This window comes from Terrapene carolina, unplaced genomic scaffold (genome assembly GCF_002925995.2).
Source record: "Terrapene carolina triunguis isolate 2854851 unplaced genomic scaffold, T_m_triunguis-2.0 Scaffold42, whole genome shotgun sequence".
Classification (NCBI taxonomy): domain Eukaryota; kingdom Metazoa; phylum Chordata; order Testudines; family Emydidae; genus Terrapene; species Terrapene triunguis.
In genome coordinates this window covers 45680666-45694211 of record NW_020664393.1, presented here as the reverse complement: position 1 = coordinate 45694211, position 13546 = coordinate 45680666, and the positions used below count along the sequence as shown (strand labels likewise).

Genomic DNA, 13546 nt, shown 5'->3' with positions numbered 1-13546 from the left:
CTCATGTATGACTCCTGACAAAATCGTGGTTATTACATTTTAGGGAACACATCTAACTAAAACCAAAGGATTATTTAGACCAGTGGTTCCCAAACTTGTTCTGTCGCTTGTGCAGGGAAAGCCCCTGGCGAGCCGGGCCGATTTGTGTACCTGCCGCATCCGCAGGTTTGGCCAATCGGAGCTGCAGGAAGCGGCGCGGGCCGAGGGATGTGCTGACCACCGCTTCCAGCAGCTCCCATTGGCCTGGAGCAGCGAACCACGGCCACTGGGAGCCGCGATCGGCCGAACCTGGGGACGCAGCAGGTAAACAAACCGGCCCGGCCTGCCAGGGGCTTTCCCTGCACAAGTGGAGGAACAAGTTTGGGAACCACTGCTTTAGACCAATAGAAATGGCCAACAGCATGATGTAGCTCTTTTTAAAGTGTGGTCTACTCTGTAAAGAGATTTTTTTTAAAATGATAACATGTTGCTATGTTGACTGTGTCTCTGTTTCTGTATCTAATATGTTCAGTTTGCCAAGAAAAGTCTTTTTTTCCCCCTAACTACCAGCCTTGCGAACTCAGCCTAGGATCTGAAAATCAAGCTTGGTTACTTTCTTCTTGAACATTGCCACCTTTAGAAATGATTCTGCATGCAAAGTTTGTGGCATCTGTGCAATATCAGTGCCTTTAATGAAATGTAGTCAATGATACTGTTGATGATGGACAAGAAGAAATAGAATCTAATTAACTCTCTCAGCTGAGTTGACACACCAGTGCAAAACAATACATATAAAATAGTAAGACCCGTCTTTTACAAAAGCACTTAAATTCATGCTTTAATCTAACTTTATTCTGTACAGCACTTACATGGGTTTTCAACGTTAAGCAAATTCTTAAGTCCCATTGATTTCAATGAGATTTAAGCACATACTTAAGTATTATCCTCAATTAGAATTCTTTCTTATATCAGGGCCTCAAAGCTCTCTCCCCCCCCCCCAAAGTAGATATTGGGTATGTTTTTCTGTAGGCAAAGGTAGCAGCAACTCCAGTAGTTATGTTTTCTTAACACTTTCCAGTATATGCAACTATTTTAATTGTTTATAACTCTGCAAAATTTTAGCTGTTTTGGCTGTAATTCCATGCTTGCTCTCTCAGGCTAATTAATATTATTATGTGACAATTTCAGCATAAATAGTTCTCCCATTTCCAAAATTAAGTTAGGGAACACAAGTATGTTTGCCAAAGTTAAAAAAAATCCAACTCTTTTAGTATTGTCATGCTTTGGAACATAGACATTAAATTTGGCAGGGCAGTAGCTCTGGATTAAGGGAGATGCCTTTTGCTCTCCCTGTGAAAACTCATCCTGACTTGGCCAAATTATAAGCCTCTGAAAAATCAAAAGCTCATAAGAGTTTAGCGGCTGGCTGCTCAAATCTTTGAACATTCCAGTCCGCCGAGTATACTCCCAGCCCCAAGGAGTTCCCTACATATATTTGGATGGTACATAGAAAAAAAAAAATAACTTCAAGATACCGCATTGTCTGTGCTTGATACAGGTATGAAGTAGAGTGAGAACAAGGGGAAATACAATGAAAGCCCACTGTTACACATAAAGCCAGCATAAAGACCAGACAGAAATGCAGCCCTTGCACCCTGGTAATGAATGGTTTGCTTTATCAAATTGGGATCCCAAAGAGCGTGGATGTTGGCAGGAGTTGCGGCCATAATTACCATCCTTTATGGACACCCTAGGCACTTGTGCAAGATTTCAAACCATATAAACTAATACAAAAACTATAAATAATATAGCTACCCCCATGTGGATTCAACTTCAGTCATGTAACACATTTAAAAAGGAAAACAGTAATAGACATGTGAACCACGACTGAGATAATGTCAGATCAACCTAACATTTGGAATTTTCTGACTTATGTACTTGATTTCTACGCTTTCTTATCCTCAAAGTCCATTTCTCATTAATGTCAATTTCTTGCATTTAACTTCCATGTGTTTGTTTGTTTATTTTTAAAAAAATCTGAGCAATTCAGCTTATGGAAATTGCAAGGGGAGGAATAACTGAAAACCATAGAGTATATACTGGTAGCAATCAAGCCACATAAACTAGCATTGCACTTATTGTATGTATAAAATCTTCCTTAAAATTGCTATTTGACAAAGAAAATATTATTTAGAAGGTCCTTCTTTCCCTCAGTGAGAGAGGTGGGAAAATATTTCTTAGTATGTTGATTACAATTTAATGATTCATTACAATATATAAGAAAGTAAACACCATTTGATCCTAAATAGGAATCTCTTTGCTAATTGCTATTGCTCAGTCCCAATAATTATGTTGCCATGCTAGTTAACTCACTTCAATATATTTTGAGAGTAGTGACTGGGGGAATTGCTACCCCTTTATAGCGAGCTAAGAGTCTAATTCCTCACACACTGAGCTTGAAATTGCATCTGCCAGCTCTGGAATAATATGATGATCTAATCACCGCAGTTAATTATCATTCTTAGCAACAATCATTGTAATAAATATATGATTTTAATATACCTCTACAAGTGGAGATAATGAAACCAGCAATAACTGCACTTGACTTTATCACAGACTTTGTATTCCCCTTTTTAGTCTCCCCAAAAATTTTGTGCTCAGACACAAGGTAAAAAGAAAACAGTGTGTGCCATGAGTTTCAGCACTATAAAGATGGCAAAAAGAACAGGAGTACTTGTGGCACCTTAGAGACTAACAAATTTATTTGAGCATAAGCTTTCGTGGGCTACAGCCCACTTCTTCGGATGCATATAGAATGGAACATATATTGAGGAGATATATATACACATACAGAGAGCATGAAAAGGTGGGAGTTGTCTTACCAACTCTGAGAGGCCAACTAAGTAAGAGAAAAATTTTTTTGAAGTGATAATCAAGATAGCCCAGTACAGACAGTTTGATAAGAAGTGTGAGAATACTTACAAGGGGAGATAGATTCAATGTTTGCAATGGCTCAGCCATTCCCAGTCCCTATTCAAGCCTAAATTGATTGTATCTAGTTTGCATATCAATTCCAGCTCAGAAGTTTCTCATTGGAGTCTGTTTTTGAAGCTTTTCTGTTGCAAAATTGCCACCCGCAGGTCTGTCATTGAATGACCAGACAGGTTAAAGTGTTCTCCTACTGGTTTTTGAGTGATATGATTCCTGATGTCAGATTTGTGTCCATTAATTCTTTTGCGTAGAGACTGTCCGGTTTGGCCAATGTACATGGCAGAGGGGCAAAGCACATTTCTTTGACCTTGTCTTCTCTAACTAACATACACACACACACACGGTCAAAGAAATGTGCCTTGCATTTAGAGCAGAAGGAGATGAGGTTTGCAATGATTATTAGTTCATGGGAAAATTTATTCCACAGTCTTGGGACAGCCCCCGAGTTGGAGGAATCTTTCAAATACTACTAGAGCATGGATAAGTCTTAGGGAAATAATATAGTATATTTTCATTTTGATGCATGAAGATTTATCTGCAGACCTATACATTTTAATAAGAGTAATGTACAATTTTTTCCTTACAAAAACATTAGTGTAGTGCACCTAAAATGACCTAGGTTGTTTACGATGGTTTATTACTATGAATACAAAATTTAGGGCTGGATTCACGTTCACGTTGCACCACCTACGTAGTGCTAAGTACACTTTATATTGCTAGAAGCAGTCATATTGCCTCAGGAGAATTCTCTCTGTTTAGGACTTAGATCAGTGGCATAATGGAGCCTTAATGACAAGTGGGGCTGGATGTCTGAGAATCCGGAAGCCACTATTGCTTCCCTGATCACCTTCCTTTTTCAGTGTATCAAAGCAGAGCTCAGGTGCAGAGGAGTCTCAAGCCCTAAAAGTTCAGGGTTTAGAACTTGATCCAAAGTCTTATGAATTCAGCAGAAAGGATCTTATTTGGAGTAAGTCCTTAGACAGGAAATGCTGAATGGAAATATTTCTTACCTCGGCAGGTAGGTAAAGGGCTGCTCCACTGTCCATTGCTCCGGCACTGTGCTCGAGCGGCACCTTGAAGTAAATACCCAGTGCCGCAGGTAAAGTTTACAACATCATTCAAATTGAACTCACTTCCATTAGTCACTCCATGAGCTGGGTTCCCAGGATGTCCACATGTGATTGCTGTTAAAATAAAACAAACAGACTAACATCTAATTGAAATGTGCAGGTCTATGGTATTGCTTGCATTTTTTAACCACTTCTTTATTAACTTGCAATGTAGTCATATTTTCTATTTATGTACCGGTAAAGTAATAAATTGAAGGAAATAGAAGATAAATTTGTGGAGATTTTTCTATTTCTTTACAAAAAATGTTGAAAAAAATTCAGAAAATGTCCAGTATATATTTTTTACTTTATTTTTAACTACTGCACAATAAAATTAATACAAATATACATGAGTATACTTAGATATATAGCATAATTTAGGCAGATCTGAGATCTTTCAACTAGATCATTTAAAACAAAGTCACTCCTCCTCCTCTTGTATGATTCAAAATGTTGTAGGGCCAGAATCTTGTACTCCAATCAACTCAGATTTTATTTAACACATCAGAAACACATGCCTCTTGAATAGAAGGATTTTAAATAATGTTGATATAAGGGAGGAGTCAAAACCCAGAACTAACCTTAGTAACACAAACTCTGATTTAATCTACCAGAAAGTTTTGGATCTATTCTGCTGAAATATTATTTCAAATAGATTTTCTGAATGTAAGGAAATTATTTATTATTATTTATTAATTATTATTAATTATTAATTACTTTGGTTTGTGTCTTCTCATAAGGAATTTTATCCTGCAGAGACTTATGCATGTGCTTAACTTTAACTAAAGGTATGTCTACACGGGCAAGTTTCTGCGCAACAAGTTATACCACTTTTATTAAAGAGCTGGAATTAAACCACGGTTGCATGTCCACACTGTGCTCCTTGTGACGCTGGAGCGCATTCACATTAGCAGCTCTTGCAACGGCAAAGACATCAGTGCATTGTGGTCGCATTCCCACTGTGCAACTGGCCGCAGGGTGCTTTGGGAAGGGTTTGAAATGCCTCATGGGGCAGACACAGTGTCACATGATGCAGGTTTCCCAATCCCATTGTTCCATGGGCATCCTACTACATTGCCAGCTGCTTTTCAACTGAAGTGTGGGGGAGAGCAGAGTGTGTGACAGGGAGTGTGTGTGTGTATAGAGGGCGGGAATGAGACAGTGTGTTTTGGGAGACAGAGAGCATGTCAACATACTGTCTTGTAAGTTCAGACAGCAGCAGGAAGCAACCAGTCCTGAGGCAGGGGCAGGGCCGGTTCCAGGCACCAGCTAAGGAAGCAGGTGCTTGGGGAGGCCAATACAAAGGGGCGTCACTCATTCCGCTATTGGGGCGGCCCGTCCGGGTCTTCGGCAGGAATTCGGCGGCGGGTCCCTCTCTTCCTCTTTGAGCTGCCGCCAAAGTGCCACCGAAGAGGAAGAGAGGGAGTGAAGGATCCGCCACCGAACTGCTGCCGAAGAATGGAGCGGCGCGATTGAGCTGCCGCTGAAGTGCCGCCGATCAGCTTTTTTTTTTTTTCCCGCAGCTTGGGGCGGCAGAAAACCTGGAGCCGGCCCTGGGAAGGGGGAGGGGGAAACCCCAACATCAGCCCCAGCCCTCTCTCTCTCTCTCTCACACATGCCTGCCTCTGTGTTCAACAGCCGGAGCATTCCACATTAATGTTTGCTTTGTGTCCCGGAGCAGATCAGCACAGCATGCAAGGGCTGTCAGAAATGGTGCTTTGAAAGGGGAGGGATGCATATCTCCAGAGCAGCCAAGTTCAAAACAATGAGCAGAGCAGCTATTTGAGGGATTATGGGTCACTTCCAGAGGCCAACTGATTGCTTTCTGCGCTGTAATATGTTTACACTGCCAATACAGTGCAGGAGCCTCTGCGCTTTAAGGCTTACAACTCTCGTTGAGGTGGGTTTTTTTTGCAATGCTGCAACTGAGGAGTTTCTGCACACTAAGTGGGTTGGCAGTGTGTGCAGGGCCGTCCCTAGCCATTTGGATGCCCTACACAGTCCACCCGTGGGGGGGCTGTCTGGGGCCCCAGGCCTCCCCACCCATGGCCTGGGAGGCAGGAGCTGTGTGGGGCCACTTTTGGGGGGCCCCACAGGCCCAGAGTGGCCCAAGGGATTAGTGGGGAGCCACTCCGCTTCCCTCGCCCCGGCCCCAGCCGTGTTGCTCGGGGGAGGGGGTTGGGGAAGGGGATCCCCCACTCACCGGTAGTGGCAGGAAGCAGAGCAGCCCGGACCCAGCCCGCTCTACTCCGCCAGCTGCCAGCCGCGGTGTTCCGCTTCCCACCGCTGGTGAAAGCAGGGGGCGGTCCTTTCCCCAACCCGAGTGACATGACTGGGGCCAGGGCAAGGGAAGCGGAACGGGCTGGGGCTGCGTGCAGGGGGCAATCCTTTCCCCACACTCACTGGCGGCGGGAAGTGGAGCACCGCGGCTGGGAGCTTGTGGAGTAGAGCGGGCTGGGTCCGGGTTGCTCCGCTTCCCGCCGTTGCCAGTGAGTGCGGGGTCGCTGGGGGAAGAGGTAGAATGGGGGCAGGCCGAGGGCGGAGCAGGGGGGAAGGGTAAGAGGCAGGGCAGAGGGAATTGTCCAGGGCCCCACACCCGCATAGGGACGGCCCTGCCCCTTGCAGGGATTGCCAGCCGAGGGATAGGGCTGGTCGCTGGGGCTGGGGCTGCCGCATATGCAGCATGCAGCTGCCTAGGGCACCCAAGACATTTGGGGCAATTTGGTGCCTCAAATTTCATGGTGCCCTACGCAGCTGCGTATGCTGCAAATGCCTAAGGATGGCCCTGAGTGTGTGCACCTCAGGAGTTACACCTCAAAAAGCTGCTTTACTGCACAGTAACTTGCCAGTGTAGACAAGGCCTAAGTGCCCAGTTCCATTGACTAAATTTGTTGCTATGCTCATATAGGATGACACTGTTAAAAACAATAGTTTAGAATTGCACTACAGTGCATTGTATATAATTGTAGATCTTATGGTCAATGGAACTACTCATCCAGTCAAAGTTATGCATGTCTCAAGATGCTGGCCCTACATTATAAGTCCTTTGGGACCTGGGTTGTGATTTGCCCTGATTTGTATAGCATGAAACACACTGCCAGTGGTTAATAAATATTAAAGAAATGAATATCTAGAATGTCTATTATTAACTGCTTTAATTCAGAGAGCCGAATCTGAATTGAGTCAGTAAGATATACAGGGTTTTTTTGCTCTGCTCTTTATGCTATTTGGGGAATCCCTGGAAATTCTGTGAAAAGTAGCACAAAGGGGAAGGAACCAGAGGCCAGGATCTCTCTCTCTCTCTGTGTGTGTACACATATATATCATAAGGAAAAATAGTTAAAGAAAGTTCAGAAGTGCTCTATAATAAACTGGAATGCCATATGGGACCAGATCAGTGATCCATTTAGATCTAGTATCTTGTGTCTAAGAGCAGACAGTATCATATGCCTTAAGAAAAGGTTCAAGAAACCCAGTAGTAGACCAGTTCTGAAAGGAAATGTCCCTTACATATTTTTATTCTAATGTAATTGGTGTTCCTATTATTTACACAAATGTTCACTGTTTTTAAAATCTTGCTAAAGACATCATCCTCAATATTATCTTACAATAATGAGTTCCACATATAAATCATGTGTTGCATAAGAAAGCTTTTCCTTTTATGTGTTATTAATTTGTTCCATAGTTCATACAGAATACAACTACTAGGAACTATAGTTTTCGAGTACACTTATAACTGTTGTACTCTTATTTTATGGTCAGGCACTGGCCTATTTCTGTGACAAAATGGAAAAAAAAATGAAAAAAGAAAGAAGAAGTTAAAAGCAGAAAGCAACAGAGATGTATATTTGCATCTCTGACATTGTGTCAGTAATAATGATTGTATTCATTTAAACATCTTGTTTGTTGCAATTTTTTATTTCTTTGCATTTCACTTGAAAAAATAAAGAAAACATTAAAATTTGTTTCCTTTTATTTTTACTGGGTGTCTAACTGCCCAAGACCATTTTCACCATCGGGAACAATTTCTTGGATGTCAATGTGAGTTTCCTTCTATAAAGGATTAAAGGCCAGATCCTCGACTAGTGTAAATCACACTTACCAAAATCAACAGAACCATAGTGATTTATGCCACCTGAGGATCTGGCCCTAAAAATCTAACTATGTAACTATCATGGACCCTCAAATCAGTGCTATGCCTTAAGCTTTGGAACAATTTCAAGGAGGAACCCCTTCAGTGAGTGACCCCCAAAGGTCTTCCTCCAGGGTAAGCCTTGCAGCCTCACTGCCTCCTTGACTGAACCTCAGGGCTTCAGCATTCCTGCTTCACATGGTGAGCTCTGCTCAGTTATTCCAACTGAGACAGACTCCTGAGAGAGACTTGTATACTCTTCAGTGATTAATGCACCTCATCAAGTATTCACAGTGACACTCAAACAGCGTTGTCAAAACAGTAGGATTTATTAGTCAACTGGAACACAACATAGGAAGTCCTTAGGTTAGCACAGAGAAATGAAGGTTGAAGCTAGGGTTGCCAACTTTTTACTCGCACAAAATCAAACACCCTAGCCCTTCCTCTGCCCCACCCCTCTCCTGAAGCCCCACCCCTTCTCCAAGGTCCCACCTCCACTCATCCATCTCCCCTTCCTCTTGTTGCTCGCTCTCCCCACCCTCACTCACTCACTCATTTTCACTGGGCTGGGACAACGGGTTGGGGTGTGGGAGAGGGTGAGGGCTCCGGCTGGGGGTGCAGGCTCAAGGGTAGGGCCAGAAATGAGAAATTCAGGGTGTGGAAGGGGGCTCCGGGCTGAGGCAGTGGGTTAGGATGCGGGAGGAGGTAAGGGTTCCGACTGGGGGTGTGGGCTGTGGGGTGGGTCCAGGGATGAGGGGCTTGGGTTGAAGGAGGGGGCTCTGGGCTGAGGCAGGGGGTTGTGGTTCAGGGGGGCTGGGGATGAGGGGATTGGGGTGTGGGAGGCTGCTCTGGGCTGGGACTGAGGGGTTCAGAGAGTGGGAATGGGATAATGGCTGGGGCAGGGGGTTGGGGTGCAGGAGGGGACCAGGGGTGCAGGCTTCAGGCAGTGCTTACCTCAGGCAGCTCCCGAAACCAGCGGCATGTCCCCCCTCCAGCTCCTACGCAGAGGCACAGACAGGCGGCTCTGCGCGCTGCCCCATCCACAGGCACCGCCCCACAGCTCCCATTGACCATGGTTCCCGGCCAATGGGAGCTGCAGAGCCAGTGCTTTGGGCAGGGGCAGTGTGCAAAGCCCCCTGGTTGCTCCTATGCGTAAGAGTTGTAGGGGGAAATGCCGCTGCTTCCGGGAGCTGCGCGGAGCCATGGCAGCCAGTGAGCCTGCCATAGCCCCCTGCGCTGCCGACCGGAGTTTTAACGGCCCGGTGAGCGGTGCTGACTGGAGCCACCAGGATCCCTTTTCGACTGGACATTCCAGTCGAAAACTGGACATCTGGAAACCTTAGTTAAAGCATACACCATTCTGGTTAGCCCACAGTCCAGCGAAGCTGTAATGAACCCTATTGTTCAAGCTCTATGCCTCTCTCAGTCTGACCTCCTTGGTCAGTTCCCAGATAAGAGCCCAGACTCCTTCCAGCAGCTACGTCTTATATCCACCACCTCACACCTTCCTAGTCCTTTGTTCTCGAACTGGGGTCTTTCCTCAAGTTCTGTACTAAGAGGTGAGGAAATACATCTCCCTCTCGGTCATTGGTTTCTAGGTGTCAATGTCCTGGTGATTGGATTTGCCATTGTCCTAGTTTCTCCAGTGATATGGGGTCAGCCTCAGCCAGTCTCTTTCAATTACTCCTTTGGGCTCCGACAGCCTGGTGACATTCATACCTATGTCTCTTAGCCTACCCTGAGAGCACATCATCCTTCACTGCCTTTCCCCTTACGTGGATGCCATGTATAATATAGGGGAAACTGAGACCCACATATGAGTCATAAAAATATTGCAGATAATTCCCACTTTGTCACAATAACATCTATCTATTATACAGGAAGTGTTGTATGCTAGCTCAGTTGCTTCTATCTTTTAAAACTACTTCAGATTATCAAGGTTTTAAAGTTTCAATAAACAAGCCAATTTCCAATACCTCGGAAATCATAGAACATGATATCTACTTAATAATATTATATTTTAAGGGTGATGTTTCCTGAAACCATCTACACTTGGAATTCAGCAAACTGTCAAAACAGATGATATACAGTAGGCTCTTGCAACATAAAATTGAAGTCTCCTATAAAAATTCTGAAAGTGAAGGTCATTTGTGTTTAGATTATTGTCTTTTTCAACAGATGCATATTTCCAGTCACTCTGCTCCTGTTTACACCCCTCATTACTCTTGACAGATGCTGCTTTTTGTGATGTCTTTCAGAAACTAAAGGTCTCAAACACTGAGTATAACCCTAGCACATTACCATTATTGTTGTTGTACATCACTGACCTATTGACAGATCAACACTACAATTCTTGAGCGTGCATAAGAACTACAAGTGCTGGAAAATATAAAAAGAAGACAAGGCAGGTAATTTTGGCATTATAGTATTTTTCAGTCCCTTCAAAGCTTTTATATATAGTCACAGAGCTTTTATGTATTTTAAGTAGCCGTCAGGATTTTTTTAAATTCTAAGGTCACTTTTGATAGCATCATGTCATGCAACTGTTGCATTACAAATCTGACCTCACCCTCTTCTCTATTCCCTAATTCACCCACCCCCATAATATACATAATATCCTAGTTATAAGTATTTCAAATATGCTCTGGTAAAATGAGGTCTGGGTACCAAATATGGAAATCATTAAGGTACTAAATATTTGGACTGGATATTTTCAACAGTATTTACACAGCTCAGTGTATTACTACTTTTTATAATATTTTCCAGTTTTTAAGATTTATTTCATTACAAACGGCATAGGATTGTTAGCTCTAGAAACTGAAGATCTCTATTTAAGAAGAAAAAAAACTACAATTCAGAAGGCATAATGGCAATACAAGCTTGCTGACTTTACCCCAACAATAAGAACCAACCCTGACTTTTCACTTTTATGGGTAAGACCATATTTCAGCCATGTTGTAAATTTGTCAATTCTGGATCACCTATTCAGCCCAGGTCAATGTTGACCAAAAGGTCTTATCACCTGTTGACTGTTTGGTGGCTTATGTGAAACGAGAAGAGGGAATGGAGGAAACGCATACCAAAGCTCTCTGTTCCATTGGAGGAGGAAAGCGTCTCCTAGAGACTGTTTCCCCAGTCTGGTTCTGGAGCAATAATGGGGGCATTTCTTGTTCAGATAAGTAGTAAACAAGTCTATTGTTAGGGTCCCCCAGTGACCGAATATGTAGTCAAGTACTGTCGAGTCCATTTCCTGGCCAATGGGAGTTGCAGGAAGCAGCAGCCAGCACATCCCTGCAGCCCGCACTGCTTCCCGTAGCTCCCATTGGCCGGGAACGGCAAACTGAGGCCACTGGAAGTTGCGGGCGGACGTGCAAACGTAAACACACTGTCTGGTGGCCCACCAGTGGATTACCATGATGGGCCGGATGCAGCCTGCAGGCCGCAGGTTGCCCAACACTGCCCTAGATAGATGATGACTGTAAGCTGCCCAGGGATCCCAGTATATCCACTGGAGCAGAGGAAACGGCATGGATGGTGGCATCCATGGGTGTCCTCACCAGGTGGGTTGAAACACCAAATTTGGGTGCACTTTGGATGATCCCAGATGTTGCTTAGGTGAGCTGTGGTATGAGGTAAGGAGAGATTGTCATCCTCCTCACTGTCTGCCTCTTCTCTGGAGACAGAGGGGCTGACGGGGAAGCTGGTGGTGAGTGTCCCAGTGCAGAGTGAGATCCCAGGGATTGGGATATAATTGGAATCAGAGAGCCGATACCGAGTAGCAGAGATTCTGGAATCTCAGTTGCCTGTAGATCCCTGGAGAAATGAAACTTCTCTGGTACTGCAGTGATGGTCAGTACTCCTAGGTTTTGCCACTGCAGGCTCATTGGTTTTGAGGGAGTTGGTGGAGTAGGCTGAGGTCTCTCATGCAATGGGCAGCCAGAACCAGGCTCTCTGGAATCTCTCGGTACTGTTGCCTGCTGTGTTGGTGCCAGTTTTGTAGAGGTGGTACAGTCTCTCTCTCTTTTGATCCAGTGCCACATGGGTCTTTTGTCTTTGTGATGGTACCTACACCCAAGGAACCATGAGTCTTATGAATGCCATGCTGCAGTGCTGCCAATACCATCAGTGAGGAAGTGGCTGATCTTGCCAGGGAGCTCCATTGGCCAAACAAGCCTTCATATGAGGGTCCTGTAGCCCTTTTCTTAGAAGCCTTCTGAGGGGAGTCAGTAGATTTTCTCTTAGGCACCCCTTCCTTGGAAGTTGCTGGTCTCTGGGTTGACCATAGTTCAGAAGGAGACCCAGGATCTGGATCAGAGGCTGGTCTAAGGGAACTCTCCACCATTAAGAGTTAAATTTTTTGCTTGCAGCTCTTCCTTGTCCTGACCTTTATTTTTGACAGAAGGTGCACTTCTGCGGAATGTAAGCCTCTCCAAGGCACCGCATATAGAGCAAGTGTCCATCGCTGATTGATATTGCCTCTCTGCAGGAGAGGCAGTGTTTGAACCCAGGGCAGCCAGGCATAATCCTTGACAGGGGGTATTCCCCAGTAAGGGGGAGGAAAAAAGGTGTCAGCATTGTTAGGGAGAAAAAGAAAGGTGTAAGAAATTAAAAGAAAAAAATTGAGAAAAAAGAAGAAAATAGGGAATGGAAAAAATGGAAACTCTACTTAGAGACAAAGAATAGAAACTCTATCATCAACTATAAAAATACAAAGCAAACTGATATTTGATTCGGCCTGCTAATTGCACCATCTCAGGACAAGGGTGGCTGAAAGGAACTGAGGGCAATTTGCCCGTATGATGCTATATAGCCTCATAAGGCACGAGACAGGGAAAGCGCGTGTGTGGGCCGAATGGGCACGGCTATCTAAAATTTCTGATCAGAGGTGCAAGAATGCAAACACATCTACAGTAGAGCACCCGAAGGGACACTACTCAACAAAGTAATCATGATTACTCAAAAAGTAGTAGCCATCAAACTCCAGTGCATTTGAAGGACTATATAACATAAATGGCTTTGTTTCTGCAGATGTGTTAATTTATCATCCAACTTTTGACATTGCTTCATTTATTTTATGCTTTTTGTGTTTTATTTATAAGTTGGAAGAATTTCAAATAGGTGAATGTAATAACTATTGTCTAATTTAAAGTTTTGGGGAGAAAGGAGGGAAGTATTGTTTATGGAAAATCCATTCTGTGATTGGTGCTGGTCTTTCAGAGTACCGAGTATAGCAGCTGGGTCAACTGAGTCCACTCCAGGATTTGGTTTTGACTAGTAAATTCAGTTAGCTACAAATAGAGAAGCTGCATGCTCTATTCTCTGAGCTGCAGGATTA

General features: G+C 44.1%; 1 protein-coding gene across 1 annotated transcript in view; it reads right to left on the bottom strand.

Moving 5' to 3' along the window:
- CSMD1 (CUB and Sushi multiple domains 1) overlaps positions 1-13546 on the bottom strand; it is a 1543069-nt gene that overhangs the window by 19211 nt on the left and 1510312 nt on the right. Inside the window, exon 54 of the mRNA XM_029912248.1 lies at positions 3981-4154. Within this exon, the coding sequence (XP_029768108.1) occupies positions 3981-4154 (174 nt within the window). The remainder of the gene's footprint in view (positions 1-3980; positions 4155-13546) is intronic.